The sequence below is a fragment of the Gorilla gorilla genome, chromosome 12, assembly GCF_029281585.2.
Source record: "Gorilla gorilla gorilla isolate KB3781 chromosome 12, NHGRI_mGorGor1-v2.1_pri, whole genome shotgun sequence".
Lineage (NCBI taxonomy): Eukaryota > Metazoa > Chordata > Mammalia > Primates > Hominidae > Gorilla > Gorilla gorilla.
Window position 1 is genome coordinate 124,388,464 of NC_073236.2, and position 21,664 is coordinate 124,410,127.

A 21,664-nucleotide genomic window follows, 5' to 3' on the forward strand; every position below is an offset into this window, starting at 1 on the left:
TAACTTTTTAATTTTTATGATTTTGTTACTATTTTTGTTTTCAATTTTGTTGAAAATTTTTATAAGCAACATCTGATTTTGTTGTATTTCCAACATTTCCTTGATAGCTACAAAAAGGTAGTGTTTGAAGGTAACTACTTCTAGACCCTAATTTACATTTCAACAAAGTCAAAAGGCAGAGAACATGCCTACTTTTTTGGGAGAAGCTGTACTTTTGAAAAGCCACTCATGTTCAAATTCCTTGATGACCCTTTGACACTGATTTCCAGTATATAATTCATTGATTTTTACTAAATGTATAGAGTTGTGCCACCACTACTACAGTTGGTTCTATATCTATAGAAAATTTAAAAAATATTTTTAATGGAGTGTGTACTGGATTAGGAGACAGGAACCCAGAATTCTGTTGGTTGTCCTACTTTCTAGCTGTGTAATCTCAAAGCAAGTCATTTACTCTTTCTGGACCACATTTTTCTGTCACTGTACTGGGCACAGACCATAGTTCTTCAAGCACCAAGGAGGATCAGTATAGACTACTATGTAGCATTTCACAGAGGAAAATTGTGGTGGAGAGTTTAACAGCAGGCGTTGTGGGAAGATTCATTGTCAGGGATACCTGGCAGGCAACAGCCGCCTTCAGAGACAAGACTTACTTTTCCTGGGAGAACCAGTTTGAGCAAGACTTCAAAAATTAAATTGCTGGTATTGGGATGGAAATTGGAAATTTGGTTTCAGAAACTGGACAGTCATTTAAATCTGGATAAAAGGTAGATGTGGAATAAGCCATATAGGTAGATGCTGAATATGTTGTGTTTTTGCAGTGAAGTTGCTTAAATCCACCCTAAGGATCAAGAGGGAATTAAGTCTTCAGCTGATGTTCTTTAGCATCAGCTGTGGGTTGAGGGAAGGAAACAGGCAAGAGTGTCCAAGAACTCTAAGTTAATTTATTCATTAGTACTTGTATTGACATTCTGTGCCAGGCCAATGGCTCTTAACAAGGTATGGACAGCAGAATTACCTGTTAAGAATTAAAAAAAAAAAATGCATACCTAGGTCCTACCCTCAAAGGCTTGATCAGGTGTCCTCCCCTCCAGTTAAAAATCCTTGTGCTAAGCTCTGGGAGATTTAATAGGATCAATGGGATAATGACTAGGATATCTTCCTTGCTTTGAAGTTGCCCTAATAAGGGATAGCAATAAATTTCATTTAGTTGTCATCTCCCTTCCATTGATTATAGCTGCCTAAAAAACTGGGCCCATAAGGAGCTAAGATTGATGGTTGACATAGGTGTAGAAGTAGCAGAACTAGATATCCATCTTCTCTTGTCTGTCTGCATGGAGTGAGCATGTGTATGCATGTGTGTTTATTCTGACTTCCTTGGAAGCCTACAACATGCCAGTCAGACCCCAGTTTGGACCGGGACATGTAATAAGTGCAGGCACACAATCTATATCATCACATTTACTCAAGAACATCTGCCTTTGCAAAACCTGTGTGGGGCATCTTGCACCCCATAGCACAGTTAGGAACCACCACCATCATCTTGGCAGCCAGGAAGTCACTCCATTTCCGGTATTATTTTATCTTTTTCCATTCACCACGTGTCTCCCCAATAGGGCAGCATGATGGCTTTACATTTTACATGCACAAATATTTTTAATTTAATTTGTGTAAAAAATCTGTGGTGTCACAGAGAGTAGTGGTTATGATAAAGCACAGTTATTTAGCTTTTATGTGCTACCTTTAAATAAATGAACAAATAAGAAGATGATGTCAATGATACCTTTAATATGCCAAAAAATCATTTGAAAGAAGTACACTAGTGTCTGAAGTTTGAGATATATTTCCTACCTTAGTTACCTTTTTCCAGTGTTCACTGTTAGTAGACAGAAATACAGTTTGTTTGTTTGTTTATTTATTTATTTAGAGACAGAATCTCACTCTGTTCCCCAGGCTGGAGTGCAGTGGCGTGATCTTGGCTTACTACAACATCTGTCTTCCAGGTTCAAGTGATTCTCCTGCCTCAGCTTCTCGAATTGCTGGGATTACAGGTGTCTACCACCACGCCCAGCTAATTTTTGTATTTTTAGTAGAGACAGCGGTTCACCAAGTTGGCCAGGCTGGTCTCGAACTCCTAACCTCTGGTGATTCGCCTATCTTGGCTTCCCAAAGTGTTGGGATTACAGGCATGAGCCACTGCGCCTGGCCTATAGAAATAGAATTTATTTTTGCACAGTCCTTCCTTGGTATCTGTGGAGGCTTGGTTCTAGGACCCCTCGTGGATACCAAAATCCACAAATGCTCAAGTCCCTGATGTGAAGTGGTGTAGTATTTGCATATAATCTATGCACATCCTCCCGTGTATTTCACATCATCTCTAGATTACTTGTAATACCTCATCCAATGTAAATGCTCTATAAATAGTTGTCATACTGTATTGTTTAGAGAATGACAAGAAAAAAAAGTCTATACATGTTCAGTACAGATGCAACCATCCATTTTTTTTCCTGAATATTTTTCATCTGTGGTTGATTGAATCCACGTGTGCAGAACCCATGGATATGGAAGGCTGACTGAGCAGTTAGTCTCTCCGGGAAATTGCGTATCATAGTAAAAAGTAATCTCTCGAGGTTCTCATGTATTTTTCATTGTGTTTAGTGCAGTACTGTAAACCTTGAATAATGCCATGGGACCCATACGAAGTGTCACTAGTGATGCTGGAAGTGCTCCCAGGAAGCCGGGAAAAGTCATGACATGACAAGAAAAAGTTGAATTGCTCGATATGTGCCATAGGTTGAATCTGCAGCTGTGGTGCACACCGTTTCAGATAGATGATTGATCTTGTAAACAGACTATGTAAACATACAGTATTGATAAATACAGTACAGTACTGTAAGTGTATTTAATCTTATGATTTTTCTTAATAACATTTTCATTTCTTTAGCTTACTTTACTGTAAGAATATAGTATGTAATAAATATAAAATGTGTTAATAGACTGTTTTTGTTATCAGTAAGGCTTGGGTCAACATTAGCCTATTAGTAGTTAAATTTTGGGGCAGTCAAAAGTTATACGTGGATTTAGCCTGCTTGGGGGCTGGCGCCCATAACCCTGTGGTATTCAAGGGTCAACTGCATATTGCTCCTACGTTAAACTTGGTTATTAATTCTCATGGTGTTTTAATGGAATCTTTTGGCCATATTTTTTTCCCTTACCTATTCTATATGTTTTTAGAGGCAGCCTTATCCAGACCTAATGGTTTTTAACCACTTGAATGCATATGTAATATCTTTGAAGTCTGTATCCCAGAAGTTAGTCTTAGGCCACAGAGCTATTTATTCACTCGCTTACTGAACATCTTTTCCTGGATAGCTCACAAGTACCTCCTACTTATTATATTCTGTGTTCATCATTTTCCTCCTTCAAACCTGCTTCTTCTCATGTATTCCCATATCTTGATGTATAATATTTCCACCAGGCCAAAACTTGAGATTTATGTTAGATAATTCTCAACTCATGATCTTCACGCCTTATTGATTCTTCTTCTTTAATATGCCTCCTCCTCCCCATTTCTAGTGCCATCCTTATACTTCAGACCCTCATTACTTCTCACCCAATTTATTTATCAAGTTGTTTCCTCTTCCTCTAATTTCTTTTCATTTCTGTTGCCAGAAAGAATTACAGGTCTTAAAGTACAACTCTGATCATTTACTTCTCTACTTAAAAATCCTCTGATTTTCTTTAGCCCTTGGGATAGATATATAACTTCTTAGATTAGTATTAAAGGCCCTTTGTAGTTTGGCCTTTAATCTGTCTAGCTTCCTATTACACCCTCTCATGTTTTCTTTGCTCTGTGCCAACGGTCAGCACACTTCCTGTAAAGGGGCAGATTGTAAATATTTTAGACTGTGCAGGCCATATGGTCTCTGCTATAACTACTAAACTCCCCTCTTGTAGTGTGAAAGCAGACATGACAACATATAAAATTCACAGTATGGCTGTGTTCCATAAAGCTTTATTTACAAAAATAGATGGTGGGCTGAATTTGATTTGAGGGGCTGGAGTTTGCTGGCTCCTGGTCTAGATAACTCTAGGCATGTGTAAATTTCTGTTTATCTCAAAATGTCATTGTTGTTTTTAAAGCCAAACACCCTGTCTTAGAACTGTATCATTAGTCTCAGCAGCATGGTGCTTTGCATGGAGTACCTGTCAGTAGATTTTAGTTAAATTATTAAATATACTTGACTTTGTCAAAGCATATAAAGAGAGAAAGCAATACTAATACACTAGAATGTAAGTTCCATGAAGGCAGAAACTTCCATCTGTGTTATTTACAGCTCTATTTTCAGCTTTTAGATGAGGGCTTGGCACATAATTGGTGCTTAATAAATATTTCTCAGTAAATAAATGAAAGCCTGACTTTGGAAGAATTAAAATGTAAGAGCTAGGTGGAACAACTGTATGAATGGAATGTCTAAAACAGGTTTTTTCCAAACTTTTCTTTGGTGAAATTACAGTTGAGTGAGACTGTAATTTCACCAGTGTTTCTTTGGTCACATATCTTCAGGGTGACCAACGAATCAGAATAGATGTTGCTATAAGATGGGATCATCTCTGCCAGCTGGGTTGAAGAAGGTAGTGTTAAGATTGCAGTCAGTTAATAATATAGTAATGCCATAAGATTGTTAACTCCACAAGGGCAGGGAATACTTGATTTCATTACACAGTATTTCCTACACTGCTAGATTAGCACCTTGCAAGTTTTAGACACTTTCTGAATTGACATTGAATTGACTTCAATTGAAGTTAAGGTTATAATAGATGAAATTAACTTTATAGAGCTTTTACTGATGACCAGATACTTATATACGCCGAATCCTACTCATCACAACATGAGATGGTTTCATAACTGCTATTGTGTATGTAGAGAAACCTAAGCTCCTAGAGGCTTAAGCAACTTTCTTCAGAGGGCGTGACTGTTCAGTGGTAAATTCATGTCTTTGATTCCCATGCCCAGTAAGCTTTTCTCTGGCAAACTTTGGCCTGTGGGCCAAATGTGGCCTGTTTTTAAGCGTAGATTTTATATTTTTTAAATTGTTGGAAAAAACCTCAAAAGAATATTTTATCATACATGAAAATTATATGAAATTCAAATTTCTGTGTTTATAAAGAAAGATTTATAGGAACATAGCCACACTTTTTTTTGTTTTACATATTGTCTGTTGTTTTTTTTTCATGCTCTGACGTAAGTTAGTAGTTGTGAGAGACCATATGGCCCACAGAGCCTAAAATATTTATAATCTGGCCTTTTACACAGAATGTTTTCTGGCCCCTATTTTATGTCATCCAACAATCTGTCTGAGTGTGGGTCTAGTTCTGTTTGGGAGGTAGAAAGTAAGGCGTATTGAACTTCGTAGATTTTTTCGTAGTTCTTTTCTTCGAGACAGGGTCTTGCTCTGTCTTTCATATTTGAGTGCAGTGATGTATGTGATCTTGGCTTGCTGTAGCTTCTACCACCTGGGCTCAAGCGATCCTCCCTCCTCAGCCTTCTGAGTAACTGGGACTACAGGCACGTGTCACAACATCCAGCTAATTTTTTAATTTTTTGGAGCGATGGGGGCTTGCCATGTTGCTCAAGCTGGTCTCTAACTCTTGGCTTCAAGTGAGCCACCTGCCTGGGCCTCCCAAAGTCTGGAATTACATATGTAAGTCACTGTGCCTGGCCTTTCCATACTTCTTGATTTGAAACTCTAAATTGTATTTAAAAAAAATTATAGCCGAGTACCACTCAGTTTTAAATATGATGCCCAGTTATCAAATTGCCAGGGAATGATTTCATTAGTGAACTAAGAAGTCCAGGAAAAATTCCCATGTTTTGTCTTTAATAATTATTCAATATAATCAGTTTTCTGTGATTATTCTTAAGCACATGTTGACTAAATAGTCTGGTGCTTCATAATTTGACCTATAGTAAAGTATATCTTTTAGAGATCATATAACAGATTCAAACATAAAGTGAAGCAGTGGTTCTCAAAATGTGGTCCCTGACCAGCAGCATCAGAAAAACTGGGGAAATGGTTAGAAATGCAAATTCTTGGCTGCATACAGTGGCTCATGCCTGTAATCCCAGCACTTTGGGAGACCAAGGCAGGAAGGTCATTTGCACCTAGGAGTTTGAGACCAGCCTGGGCTACATAAGGAGATCCGTGTCTCTACAAAAGTTTAAAAAAAGAAAAGAATTAGCCAGGCACGCATGTGCCTGTATTCCCAACTACTTGGGAGGCTGAGGGTGCGAAGATCGCTGGAACCTGGGAGGTACACTGCAGTGAGCTGTGACTGCGCCACCATTGCACTCCAGCTTGGGTGACAGAGTGAGACCCAGTCTCAAAAATTAAAAAAAAAAAAAAAAAGAAATGCAAATTATTGGAGTCTATGCTAGACTTCCTGATTCATATGCTCCAGAGTGGTGGCCCAGTAATCTATTTTAACAAGCCTTTTAGGTGATTCTGAGGCTTATGTTATATCTGAGAACTGCTAATGTAAAGTGTCATGATTATATATGCTTTCTTCTTATAAGTACCTTAATAAATAAGGATAAGCAGAATTTAAAATATTGAGCTAGCAGGATTTTTGTAGTAAAGAATGTTTAGGATATACTACAATGAATTAATATTGAGAACATTTCAGTTTTCACAAGAGTTATGTCTTCTAGCTGTGAAGTAATAGGTGACATTTTTTGAGCCTTTACTTTGCCAAGTGTGGTCTAAGGTGTTTTAAATTTTGGGATATGGGGAGTATATTCTTTCTTTTTCTTTATTACTGGTTGTATGCCTTCAGTACACCAGTCATTGGACAGATTCCTTCCTTGGTTTTAAGGAGTTTTAAGCCACTAGATGGCAGATTTTTCCAACATTTATTAGATTGAAGAGCCTTCTTAATAAGCCATTTATAATTCTTCTTGAACCAATTTTTAGTGTAACTTTTTTTGTTAATTAAAAAAATTTAAATTGCTACATAATAATTTTACATACGTATGGTATCTTAATATATGCATACAATGTGTAATGATCAAATCAGGGTATTTAGGATCTCCATCACCTCAAACATTTGCCATTTCTTTGTGTTGGGAACATTTCAAATCTCTTCTAGCTATTTTGAAATATATGATAAATTATTGTTAACTATAGTTACCCTTCTATGCTATCAAACACCAGAACTTACTCCTTTATCTAACTGTTTGTCTGTACCCACTAACTTTCACAGTTCATCAGTATCACGTATAGTCTGCTGCTTAGGGGCTTGCATTCTGCCCGTACTTTCCTTTTCTCATAATTGCCCTGTTTACATCTGTGATACTGCCCCCTGTTCTTCTCTGTCCTCTGCCTTTAATCCTGCCCCTTTAATTCACTCCTCCTCAGGTTTTTTCACTCCATCAGTCAGAGTTTATTTTTGTTGTCTGATACCTGTGTTCCTGCTTCGAGTTTTTGACTCTTAGAATTTTGGAGCTGGAAAAGAGTTCATCCATCATTTGGTTCAACCTCTTCATTTCTCAGGTGGGAGAACTGAAGCCTAGAGAAGTTAAGACAAGGACAAGGACTATGTCTTATTTATCTTTGTGGCACTGTAGTTCTTGGCACATGGTGTCCAGAGAGACATGTCTTTTGAAACAACCGTAGTAAATGGTCTAAAGGATACAAAGATGAATCTGCACCCAAATGACTCCAAGTATAGTAATGGAGGTATGATTTAAATAACTGTTATGTGATAGAAGGTAGAGCATGAGTAACTTCTTGCCCAGGAAGTTAGCAAGACAGAATATTTGTATTGTTAAGGACCTATTGGAACCTTCGGCCCCATTACTTCCCACTTGTTCTTTAGAGGCTGGAAGCACTCAATGCAGTTCTTACAGTTCTTTGAACACACCATTTACAAACTCATCTCTGTGTTTTTGTACATCATGTTGGCTTAGAATGCCGTTGGCGTAGAAGGCTCTTTACCTAACCCCTTTATCTGTCTGGGAAATTGTTTAATGGATGAACGTTTTGCTGGTGCTACCCTACGCAGCCTTCTTTGACCTCTTCCTTTGTGCAGTTAATGTGTCTTTTATGCTGCTTTTGTACCTAACTGAAAGGTTTCTGAAGAGGTCTTGTGCAGTAGTGGTCAGTGCTTACTGGTTATTTTACTTGTGGTGGATTCTGCTCGTATTTATTCCTCTATATGAATTCATATCCCTGGTTGTTTGAGAAGAGGAAGGTACAGAAGGAATGCAAGCCCCCTAACTGGCTCACCGTATGTGATACTGGACAAATGTGAGAGTTAAGAGTTATGCTGAACATTGATTTCCAAAAAGTTAGAAGTAGTTTACTAAGATGTTTCTTCAGTGGCTTAGCATATTCCTCATTGGCTATATGCAGTTTAGTAAATGTTAATGGGTGAAAGGAATGTCTCAAGATTATATAGTTTCTTTTTAGCAAAGGTTAGTTGAACTTGATACTTCTGATTCTAGACCCATCATTTTCCTGCTATTTTCCATAAAATTTGAGGTTGAAGAGTAATATGGCTTGGCTCTGTGTCCCCACCCAAATCTCATCTTGGAGCTCCCGTAATTTCCACGTGTTGTGGGAGGGACCTGGTGGGAGGTGATTGAATCATGGGGGCGAGTCTTTCCCATGTTCTTCTTGTGATAGTGAATGGGTCTCATGAGATCTGATGGTTTTAAAAAAATGGGAGTTTCTCTGCACAAGCTCTCTTTGCCTGCTGCCATTCCACATAAGATGTGCCTTGCTCCTCCTTGCCTTCCACCATGATTATGAGGCCTTCCCAGCCATGTGGAGCTGTATGTCCAGTAAAACTCTCTTTTGTAAATTGCCCAGTCTCGGGCATGTCTTTATCAGCAGCGTGAAAATGGACTAATACAAAGATTATTGGGTAATATAATCTTTTTCTTTCTCTTTCTCTCTTTTGTTTTTGTTAAGGGGAAGTAAAGTTTTGCTAATTCATTCCCATGTTGTGTGCTTTAGTGTAGAGGATTTAATTTATATTATAAAAATTCCATTTTACTGTATCTTCATAGGAGAATTTGAAAATATTTGCTTCAAAATGTTATTTTGAAATTAAGCACTTAAAAGTCAAATATTCTGTATATTTAAGGATGTAATGGTTACCACTGCATGTAAATATTCCAGGTGGAGGAATTTAATGCAAAAACAAGTAACGCTAATTATATAAATTATTTGCTACAGTGTTAGCTTTTATAGACTAGATTTCTTAAAAAAATCTAATAATGATTTTAGTAGTAAGTCCCAGTCCCAGAATACTTAAGGTATAATCATTAATGCATATACAACCTCAAAATATCACAAGGCAAATTATATGATAATTTCCTTTTGAGTATTTCACTACACTTTTGGGTTGATGCAACGTGTTAAAGCCAATTCACTGTTTTTTTTTCCCCTAGACTTCATTAACTAGAGAAATTTATGTGCATAATTTGGGACATTGTATCTTGATGTTCTTCTTTTTAAGTTAAAAAAAAAGGGAGAGAGAAGGAGAAGTACAGAGAATGATATAATAAACAGATGGTCCCCAACTTGCGATTTTTTTAACTTAAGACTTTTCCACTTTATGATGGTGCAGAAGCAATACACATTCAGTAGAAACTGTACTTAGCATTTTGATCTTTTCCTGGGTTAGCAGTATGTGTAGGATATTCTCGTGATGCTGGGTATGGCAGCGAACTGAAGCTCCCAGTCTACCATGCAACCATGAGGGTAATGTGATCAGATCATGAGGCAAGCAAACGATACTCTATATACTGTGTTGCCAGCATGTTTTGGATATTGTGTTGTGTGTTTTGACATCCCATCACATGTATAAAACACCCTTTTTTTCACTTACAGTATTTTCCATTTACAATAGGTTTATTGATTATCTGATCATAAGTCAAGGAGCATCTGTAAACCTACGTACCTACTACGTGCAATTAACAAATATTAAATGTGTCTTTCTTTGATCTAAGATGTACGTTTATGTGTGTGTGTGTATACATTCACAGACATATATACATATCAAAGACAATAATACAAACAAAATTCCCTACTTCCATTATTTTGTCTCACTTTCTTCCCTCTAGAGGCAGCTGTCATAATTTTGGTGTGTGACCTTCCAATATATATTTTTGTATTTGTTCCCTTCACATTGTATATGTTTTCCTGAACAATTTGTTTGGTTATTTGTCCATTCCTTTTAAATATTTGAAATATTTCTAATTTTTCAGCTTTATAAATAGTACTGTGGGGATCAAAAAACTACCTATCGAGTACTATGCTTATTACCTGGGTGAAGAAATAATCTGTACGACAAACCCCTGCGACACACAGTTTACCTATATAAAAACCCTGAACATATACCTCTAAACCTAAAATAAAAGTAAAAAAGCCTAAAAAACAAAACAAGTTTCACACTAAACTTTTTTTTTTTTGGCCAAAAGATGAATATACCTGTGCAAGAATTTCTCTATAGTTTCCTTGGAGCAGTTTGTGGGGTAGTTAGTTGTGTGCATTTATTTGATATTGTCAAGTTGCTCCAAAATGATTGCTTCAATTTGCAATCTCGCTAGTAGTTTTTAAGAGTTACTAGGCCCCTAAACATTCTAGAGGGTGATTGGTGTAAATCTGTGTTGTTTTAATCTGCATTATTGGCTTTTGGATTTCTTTTTTTGCGATTTGCTGTTGCTTATCCTTTGTCTACTTTCCTTTTGAACTGGTTTTGGGAGATCTTTATAAATTCTGCCTACTAATACTTTGTTAGTTCTGTGTGTTGTAAATAACTTCTCCCAGTCTTTTTTTTTTTTTTTTTGAAATGGAGTCTCACTCCGTAGCCCAAGCTGGAGTGCAGTGGAGCGATCTCGGTTCACTGCAACCTCTGCCTCCCAGGCTCAAGCGATTCTGGTGCCTCAGTATCCTGAGTAGCTGGGTCTACAGGTGCACGCCACCACACCTGGATAATTTTTTGTATTTTAGTAGAGACGGGGTTTCACCATGTTGCCCAGGCTGGTCTCGAACTCTTGAGCTCAGGTGATCCACCCACCTGGGCTTCCCAAAGTGCTGGGATTACAAGCCCAGTCTTCATTTTATGGATGGAAGTTTTAAATTTTAATATGGTCAAATTCGAGTGAGAATGTCTTAATGATGGCAGGGTAGGAAAATGTTTACAGGTCAAGATGCACAAAGCCCAGCTCATAAGTGAAAGCTTGATGAGCATGAACTGAGTTGGCTCTTCTTAGAACTTATTTTCTTATGGGAATTCTATGTTTTTCTAGTTTCATTAAATCAGTTTGTTTAGTTCCATGAAAAATTCTTACAGGATTTATGTGAAATTGCATTCAATTTGTAAATTAAGAGGAATTGGCATGTTTAAAATACCCACCAAAGAAGATAGTGTCTCTCCCTCTTCATTCATGTAACTCTCACAAGCTTGAAATTTTCTTCTCGATGTTTCCTTAAAAATACCAAATTCTTGGCTTAGCATTGTTTTGTCCGTTTTAATCAGTGTGACCCCACCTTTCCCTGCCTCCATTGCCATGACCCTTCCCTTCTCCCCACCTTATCTCATCATATCTTACTGCTGAAACATAGAGTGAAGACAAGCAGTAAGAAGATGGGTCTCTTTGTACCTTCTTCACTCTGTGCTTCCTAATGAGAAATGTGGACTTTGAATTCACAGCCCCTCAGCAAACATTTATTGAGTATATTGTGCTGAGTTTCAGACTCTTCTCTTCCATTGACTGGCTTTTTTTTTAAGTTACATGGTTTTACCAGTGGAACTTTATTTCTCCTCACTTCTGGCCAGTGTTGCCCTGGAAGCCTGTTCTGAACACTGTGATGATGATGGAGCGTGTTTATTTACTTGGCCAATCATCACCATAAGCCTGCTTTTATTTTAATTTTCTTAATCACTTGTAGATTAGTTCTTGTCAACATTGTGAGTCTTATTGAATAATAAAGTAATGGAGTCTTGAATTGGGTTTGATACCCCTTGGGGTTTTTGTTTGTTTGTTTTGAGAAAGTCTTGCTCCATCACTCAGGCTGAAGTGGTGGCTCGATCTTGGCTTACTGCAGCCTCTGCCTTCCAGGTAGCTGGGACTACAGGCATGCACCACCATGCCCAAGTAATTTTTGTATTTTTTGTAGAGACATGTTTTCCAGGCTGGCCCCTTGGCACGTATAACTGAAGAAAAACCCTTCAGTAGATTTAGATTTGCTTATCATCTTCAGATTGGTCTGTCATCTTTTGTGCCACTAATTTCATGCTCCCATGTGTTCTTCCTTTTTTTTTTTTTCTGTTTTAGAGAGTGAGCTTTTAAATGCAGAGCACATGCCTTGTTCATCTTTGTACACTCAGTGCCCTGCACATTGCCCTGCACTCAGCAGCTGCCAGTTGCCTGTTTTGTGAAGATGTTGATTCAGTTATCTCCATTTCTTCCCCTTTAAACATACCTGAGCACCCGTGCCTACTTGGATGTGTGAACACATACGCATTCTTAGAGCTGGAGCATCAGTGTCCTAAAGCTGCTATCTGTCTGATTGGAACAGCACATGATTCGTTTCATCATTCTGCTGCTTTTCCACTTATTCTTCAGTCTGGCATGAACGGAGGAAAGGCTGGGAACAGATACTGAATCCCTTTTGTTCTCAGGGGGTCTTAAACCTTTTGTAGCCAGTTTTATCTATGCATGACTATGCTATTTATCAGAATTCATAGAGAGGAAGTGTCTTGCAATACCCAGGACATAAAAAATCTGGATTATCACTTGGGTCTGTAACTCCTTCAGTAGTCAGCCAACTTAAAGTTTCAGACATATGTTAACATAAATTTAATTAGTAGAAATTATGTATTATAACTATATTAATGTTTACTATATTATATGTTTTTAATACAAATATATATATTGGACATTGATCAAAGTGACATTATTTCAGTTATCAAGGAACTGTTTTATAATGGCCTTTGGGAATTTATTGAATTCTTAAGTAGTGATATTGGTATAGTTTATTGAATTCTTAAATAGTGATACTGTTTTCAAATAGAGGTTCAATAGAGGTTACTGTTTTAAATAGTAGGTTACTAGTTTTTAAAGGTATGTTTTATGAATCACATGTTTTTGGATTGAAAAAATGTTGTGATTAAATTCTGAACTTTGGGTATTCCAGATTACCCCTTTTGTTTCTATTTATTCAGAGGATTTTTTTCTTATCAAATGGACTTTTGAGAAATAAATTTATGGAAAATTTGAAGCATGTACAAAAGTAGAATAGTATACTGACTCCTTAGTGCCTGTTATTCAGTTTCAACAATCAGCTCATGGCCAGTCTCATTTTACCTGTATACCCAGCCATTTCCCTATCCACCCTTCCCTGGATTATATTGAAGTAAATCCTGGACAGCATATTATTTTATCTGTAAATATCTCAGTGTGTATTTCTACAAAATAACGACTCTAAAATATAAACATGATACCATTAGCACATCTAAAATAATTAACCGTAATCTGTCAGTATCTTCAAATATCCAGACTGTGTTCTCCCCTTCCCTGCCTCTTTTTTAGACAGGGTCTCACTCACTCTGTCACCCAGGCTGGGGTTCAGTGGCACGATTATGGCTCACTGTAACCTCAGAACTCCTGTCCTCAAGCGATTCTCCCACCTCATCCTCCCGAGTAGCTGAGACTGTAGGTACCTATGACTACACCTGGCTGATTTTTTTTTTTTGTAGAGATGAGATCTCACTATGTTGCCCAGGCTGATCTTGAATCCTTGGCCACAAACAATCCTCCCACCTTGTCTTCCCAAAGTTTTGGGATTACAGACATGAGCCACTGCACCCAACCTATGTTTTCTTTTAATTCATTGACCTGCTCTCCATATCCTCCTTCTATCTGTTGCTCTTTTGCTTTGATTATGTGTATGTGGGTTCTGAAAAAAAAAAAATCCAGGCCATTTATTTTGTATTTTCTTACTGTCTAGTTTTTGTTGATTGCATCTTTGTAGTGTTGTTTAAAGTATTTTTCTTTTTTCATCAATATTTTCTCCAAATTGAGAGTTAGATTCTGAGGGATAATATGATTTTATCTGCACTAGATATACTCCTTTTTTTGTGAAATATTTTACTGTAATAGAATCATTTGAGAAGAATGAATGCTCTGGGCAAGTAATACTCATAATACTAGCCTGACTTTGGACCACATTCTCTTTTGCCCTGGTGAGCAGGGTTAATTACGTGTTAGCTCTAAGGATTTGCTTAGGGTAGGAACAACCAAAATAGGTTGCTTCAAGGCATCGTCTCAAAGTTTTTTACTTCCAATTTGCTGAGATGAAAATTTGTTAGAGCCGCATATAAAGGCAGTAGGGAAAAGGCTTTGTGTATAGGCCCAAGCTGTGTTTCTGTGAAGAAAGTGCATTTGAATTACTTTATGGTTTTTGAGATTTTGAGTTGGGCTACATTCCATAATTAAACCTAGAAGGATTTTGTACAGTTTTGAAAAATTTAGATCTAAGAGTATATGGTAGAGATGAGTTCTTTAATTGTTATTGTTAGCTTAGTTCAGAAACACTTTAGAAAGTGAGTTGTCAAATGAGAAGAGGGCTTTTAGTGGCATTAGAGTGTGACAGGTCATCTGAGTTTTGGGACTGGGAAAGAAAAAAGGTATATATTCATTTTCTATGAATCACAAACTTGGTGACATAACACAAACTTACCCTGCAGTTCTGGAGATCAGAAGTCTGAAATGGGTCTCACTGGGCTAAAATCAAACATATCCTCAAGGCTGTGTTCCTTTCTGGAGGCTTGGGGAGAATCTATTTTGTTGCCTTTTCCGGCTTTTAGAAGCTTCCCAGATTCCTTGGCTTGTGGCCCCTTCTACCTTCAAAGCCAGCGGTGGCCAGTTGAGTGTCACATTACATTACTCTGACATTGACTCTTCTGCTGCCCCTTTCTACCTTTAAGGATCCTTGTGATTACTTCGGGGCCACCTGAATAATTCAGGATACTCTCCCTAAGTTCAAGTCAGTTGATTAGCAACCCTAATTCCATCTACAACCTTAAATCCATGTAATAGAACATACTCACAGACTGCAGCGATTAGGATGTGGACATCTTTTGGGGGCCATTGTGTTGCCTGCCACACAAGGTGAACAAAATTAACAGAAGGCAGGTGTTGCTTTCTACCATAATATAGTGCTTTTTGACTACTCTTGGGCATACACCTCCACTGGTCTTGAAGGGTCCGTATTGAGAGCTCATGGTGTTATGTCACGAGGTACTGATATTTATTTTATAACATTTAAAGTTAGCTTTAGTTGACATAAATTGTAACTGAGTTAGTCTGATATGCCAACTCTAAATAACTTTATGTTTTTTTGACTTTTCAATTTCTATGTAGAAACATAAATTTTTCAAGATTTGGTTTTTCTATGAGTATGGCCAAGAAGGAGGTAAATGGAACTTTCAGACTTTTTTTCTTTCTTTAGACAGATAATTGTGATGTCTGTTATACAGATCCCTGCCAGAAGTACTGAACATAGCTTTAAAAATTGTGACTGTTGGGGTTTCGTTATTAATTAGCTTCGTTTATATAGTGGTTACACAGTAATGTCTTCTAACTTTTAGTATATGTTAGGCTGTTTGCCCTGTTGGTAACTGGCCTCCAGTCATGAATGGAGTGTAACAAACAGAAAAGTGAACCAATCATAGTGTGCAGCTAAACTACCAACCAGTCTTATTTTGGTATAATTATTGCTCTGTGGTTCTTTCCCATTCAGTCTCTCCTGGGTGTCATTTCTTTCTAGCATTCTGTAATGGCTCCCTCATTGCATCAGATACATTGCCGTAATTAATACATACTGTATCTGGGTGAGGCTACACATCTATTAAAGTTTATTGGTGTTGATACAGACAGTTTTTTTTTAAATTCAGTTGCTAGCCTTAATTTTTTTCTTCATTTCTAAGTTCCCACCTGCATTTCAGGTGCCTGAATATTTAAGCCTTAGTATATGGTGAAATTCTAATTGAAAAACAGTTTGGTTTTCTTTTGATTGTTTCCTCTGAAATATTTACCTTCCAGGTTTAACATATATTAATAGTACTTGGTAAATTTTCTTTCTCAAGGTGACTGTTTCTTCTGTCTTTGTTTTGCTCTTATTTATATTTGCAATTTATCGATTTTTAAAATTTTTCTCCTTTTTAGACTTTTACTTGTTGGTGGATGTGAAACTGCTGAAGTAGGCATGTCAAAAGCTTCTAGCTGTGGCCTTTCTGCCTGGAGAGTTCTTTCAGGATCACCGTATTACAAGCAGGTTACTAATGGTGGAGACAGGGTTACTGCAGTAAGTATGAGTTATGGCACCTAACTTTGCTATGTGTCATTTCACTATGCTATTTGTCTTAGACAAATAAGTCCTTTGTAAGATATAGAGGAAGAAATAATTTCATCTTGAATGAGGACAGTGAATTAATGCTGGTATAATTTTCTTTCAAATAACAAATTCAACTGAGGCATATTGTGTTTAACTTGGAATAATTTTTAGTAGTGACATTTTCAGATACTAGAAAAACAACCTAACAGTAGTCCCGTTCCTTGTATTTGCTTATTTAGATGAAAACATGTATTAAGCACTTTTTAATGTGTTGACAGCTATTTGGAGTGCTTTTTATATGCTCTAACTCATTTAATTCTAAGTAACCCTTTGAGGTAAATATTGTTACTGGCCCGAGTCTGTTGATGAGGTGGTAAGTGAGGTGTAGTTAAGTAAGTTGCCCTGATCATCTAGCTAGCAAATGGCAGAATTAGAGTCCAGATTTCCATGTTGTTCCATATTTACATGGACTATTCATCCATCCATCCATTCATTCTATACTTATTTATTGAGCTTCTATTTTGTGTCAGGCAGTCTTTGGGGCTGTGGTAGTCAGCATAGGCTAGGTTCTATTTTGATAATTCAAGCAATCAAATGAGCAAATGCAAAGTCCTGAAATTTCTGTGGCTTATCATATACAGATTTTTTCCTTATTTTGTGGCAAAGCCTGCTGTTGAGATCATGACTCTCCTGGGCAGCTTGTTTTAAGTAATGATTAAAAGATCCATGGAGAGTGGTGACCTTTTGGGGTCCCACTATCTCAGTTTATGGTCTTAGGAAGGGAAGGGAGAGATAATAGATGGAACTTTTTACTGTCTTAGACCAGAAGTGACATTGGTTCTACTTACAGTTCATTTATTGTGTTATGGCCCCTCCTAGCTTCAAGGGGGCTGGGAAATAGTTTTCTATGTGTCCAGAAAGGTGTGAAAAACTAGGTATTGGTAAACACTAATTATGTTTACCATCCTGGCCACACTGCAGTCTTGCATGTCTTAGTTATTTGTGTAAACTGTATGAAAGTGAGCACTTGGGCCGGCGTGGTGGCTCACGCCTGTAATCCCATCACTTTGGGAGGCCGAAGCGGGTGGATCACGAGGTCAGGAGTTCAAGACCAGCCTGACCAACATGGTGAAACCCCGTCTCTACTAAAAATATAAAAATTAGCTGGGCATGGTGGTGTGCACCTGTAATCCCAGCTACTCAGGAGGCTGAGGCAGGAGAATCGATTGAACCTGGGAGACGGAGGTTGCAGTGAGCCGAGATTGTGCCACTGCACTCCAGCCTGGGTGACAGAGCCAGACTCCATCTCAAAAAAAAAAGAAAGTGAGCACTTGGCCAAAATTATGCAGCTTGGGCTTACCATGTTACCTAGTGGGCACTCAAATATTTTTTCAGTGAGGGAAGAAATCTAGAAATTAAGTTGAAACACAACATAATCAAACATGTTAAGTGTTCATTTTGATAATGAATTTGTCAAAAAATATTGATTTCAAATTGTGTTCTAAAAGAACAAACTGTTAAAGATTTTAGTGTTGAAAATAAACTAATGAAGATGTACTTTTGAAAAGAAATCTTTAGCAATAATAGTAATCCTCTGTGAATTTTATTTTTAGCATTTAATATATACTGCAGTGTGTAATTGTGATTTAACCCAACAAAGTAGTAGTTTCTTTTTCTTTAAATGAAGTCAACTTACTGGTTTATATGGCACCAGACATTAAACCAGTTTGTATGTGTAGAACAGCTTATGCAGTACTGTGCATATGCCTTTCCTTCCATTTATTGTACATCTACCTAGTCTACCAGCCCTTTATTCTCTCTGCAGGACCTAGTAAGGAGAACAGTTGGTGTATTATTGGCCACATTTCACAAATAAGGAGCCTAAGGCACAGTAGAGCATAAATAAGTGAAAATAGAGGCATGAGATGGGCCAGATCTAGTTTCTGTTCTTCACCCGCCACCCCATGAAATTCTGTCCATATCAGTGGCACTAATATATGCTATGATGATTATCCCATAATCTATAAAAAATAAAGTGAGGTAGAAGTTAGTCGTACATATTGGACACATTAGTTCATATCTGTAGGAATTTAGCTGTGTTTATCTCTCTGATTTAGGTCATATCCAGCTTCTAGTTTTATATGCGAGATGTTTCAGGGTAGATCTTAAGAGTCTGAAGAAGTTTCTCTTAGCTCTGTCTAAAGTAAGCATGATGTCTGCGGCTTTCTTGGCTCACTGCAACCACTGTCTCCCGGGTTCAAGCGATTCTCCCATCTCAGCCTCCCGATTACCTGGGATTACAGGCACCCCCCATCATGCCCGGCTAATTTTTGTCTTTTAGTAGAGATGGGATTTCACCATGTTGGCCAGGCTGATCTTGAACTCCTGACCTTAGGTGATCCACTCGCCTTGGCCTCCCGAAGTGCTAGGATTACAGGCGTGAGCCACCATGCCTGGCCAAGTCTGCACCTTGTTTTCAGATGATTCAGTAAAAAAAAAATTTTTAATTATGTGTGTCTGTATACATAGACACACACACACATAGAGATAAAGCAAATGTGACAAAATGTTAATAACTGGTCTAGCTAGGTGAGAGGTATACTCATGTTTCATTGTACAATCATTTTAACTTTTCTGTAGCTGTGAAATTTGTCAAAATAGGGTTGAGGAAAAAAGGAAAATGGATGTGTATAGAGGATATAAGGAGAGAACGTGGGTAAGTGGTGAAAGTCCCTTTTGGTTTGGTGTAATCAAGTGTTTATTTGGGACCCAGTAGGCAAGCAAGTGGCAAGTCACATACCAGGGAACCTTTTTTCACCTTAGTTTCTTTGAATTCTCCTGTGCTTTCCCTTTGCACCTTACTGAAGTATTGGAATCTACTCTGCTATGTATGGTCCTGGTCTCCTTGTGGCCTGAGGCTTCGGTATTGAAGTCTTTTAAAAGAAAATTGCTTGTGCGCTGACAAAATAAGTGGGAAAAATATTGAATTGCAAATTGAATGCTCTGCTGTATGATTAACTTCTTGAAATGCTGCAAGTGTATTTTAATTATGTTAGTGGCTGTGTCTTGCAGCTAAACTTAAAATCATTCTGCGTAGCCTTCCCTTACCTCACAATAATTTGAGGTTATGGGATTAGTTCCTTTTGTCAGGCAGCAGATATTGCTCTCATCAAACCTCCTCTTACTGTTTGTTTAAGGTTGCTGTTGTCTTGGTGTAGGTATTGACTGAAAAATGCTGCTGACACATACATCGTAGTCTCTCTCAAGGCTGCTAGGTTGTAAAACAGACTGTGCAAAATTCAATATGTGCATTGACCCAAGTTTCCAAATTAATGTTAGTGTCATCTATGTGAGATAGTTTTATTTATTCATTTATTCAACATTTAATCACTGCTCCAGGTATTAGGAATGTACAAATACTGGTAGCAGCCCTCAAGGGATTCGCTGCATATGGGAAGAACAGCTATGTCTCATATAAGTGCAATGAGTTATAACAGGTACCAGATTAGAATTCAGTAGCTGGGACAAAGGAAGGACGCAGGCTGTGGAGTCAGAAGGCTGGTGTTTGAATTCCGCCTTATCCGTTACCACTGTCTACTAAGGCTTGTGCCAGGATTTAAATGAAGTAATATATGTAAAGGCATTTGATAAACTGTAAGATGATCTACAGTGTTAATTATTTATTGTTGTCTGAGTTTTTAAGATCAAAATTTTGGAAAACTATATGAGAATGAACAAAGTTGACTGAATTTTTATTATTGCTGCTGCTGCTGCTGCTGCTTTTTCAATATAGAAGCTTGTTGTGGAAAGAACATAGACTTTTTGAAATCCTATTTCCACGAGAAATCCTATTTCCCTGAAAAAAATAGAAGTAATCAGAAGGAATACTTCTGTAGGATCCCACACCCTGCCAGCAGCTGTGCCTGTGTACTGTGACTTTTCTCTTGTTCAGACAGAGGAACTGTCCTTGCTCAGGCTAAGGCCAAGCCCTGTGTTTGTCCACTACATCTCCCACTCTTGTTTATTGAAGGATATTCGTCTTATATCAGGAATTTTGTTACCTCTTAGGTTTATCAGCATATAGCATGCTTTTATTTTTCCCTCCACAAAAACTCTTCAGACTCCACTTTGCCCTCTAGCTACCATCCCATTTCTTTTCCTTTCCTTACAGTGCTCAAGAGTTGTCTGTACTTGTTTCCAATTCCTCTCCTTCCATTCTCTCTTGAATTCACTCGAATGGAGATTTCCCTCCATCATTTCACAGAAACTATTCTTATTGATGTTATCAATGTCTTCCAGCATTTTACGAGTTTGTTTTCTTCGTATTCTTTCATTTATACTAATTGCTTTTACAAAAATTAGCTTATTCTTCTTTCTTCTTTCTTTTTTTTTTTGTTTTGTTTCTGCATTGTCACATACATAATATTTGTACATTGGTGTCTACTTTTGTTCCCAGCTTTCTTTAGTCATCTATTTATGTATTTTAAAATGCTTACTCAGTTCTTTTGCTGAAGTTTTCCCAGTCGTTCTTGTGGTTGGATGAAATTACAGTATGTTTTGAGAAGGTCTCATAGGTGATGAGTTTCTTAAGTTTTTGTATTTTATGTTCAAAACTGTTTTGCCATAACCTTGAAATTTGAGGGGAAACTTGTCTGGATGTAAAATCCTTGGTTCTCCTTCTCTTTCACTAAACTTTTAAAAAATGCTACTCTTGTTTTGCTTTGTATGTGAGATTTTAAAAGTCTGATGCAATCAAATTATTTGCCCTTCGTATGTTATTTGTCAGTTTTTCTTACAGGTCTTTATTTTCTTTATCTTTGAAATCTGATAGCTTCCTAGGATATTGGAGTTGATCATGCTGAGTTTAAATTTTCTGGGTATGCATTGGTTCTTTTAGTGTGTAGATTCAGATTTTTTTCTATTTCTAGTTTTTCCATTTTCTGTTTCTGTAAAGTTTTCATGGATTATAATTTTAAATATTCTATAGTTTGGTTTTGTTTATCTTCTTCAGATTCTCTGGCAATCTAAATGTTACTGCTTTTTACTATATTCTCTTTCCAGTAGTTTTTCTTTACTCTTTTTACCTCTCCCTTTTATCTCATTTCCTTTTCACTTCTTAACTCATTTTCATTTTTTCATTGTTTTCATGTCTTCCTTTAAAGCCCCTTATTAAATTATCCTTGAGTACCTTGTAATTTATTCTTTATTTTTTAGATAATTTTCTCTTTTTCTTATATTTATTTCCTGAATTT

The 21,664-nt window shown here is 37.3% G+C and overlaps 1 protein-coding gene across 3 annotated transcripts in view; it reads left to right on the plus strand.

Annotated features, from left to right (window-relative positions):
* NBAS (NBAS subunit of NRZ tethering complex) overlaps positions 1-21,664 on the plus strand; it is a 394,628-nt gene that overhangs the window by 34,966 nt on the left and 337,998 nt on the right. For all 3 annotated transcript variants that reach the window (XM_004028860.5, XM_063696052.1, XM_063696053.1), the window contains exon 10: positions 16,244-16,382. In XM_004028860.5, the coding sequence (XP_004028909.2) occupies positions 16,244-16,382 (139 nt within the window). The remainder of the gene's footprint in view (positions 1-16,243; positions 16,383-21,664) is intronic.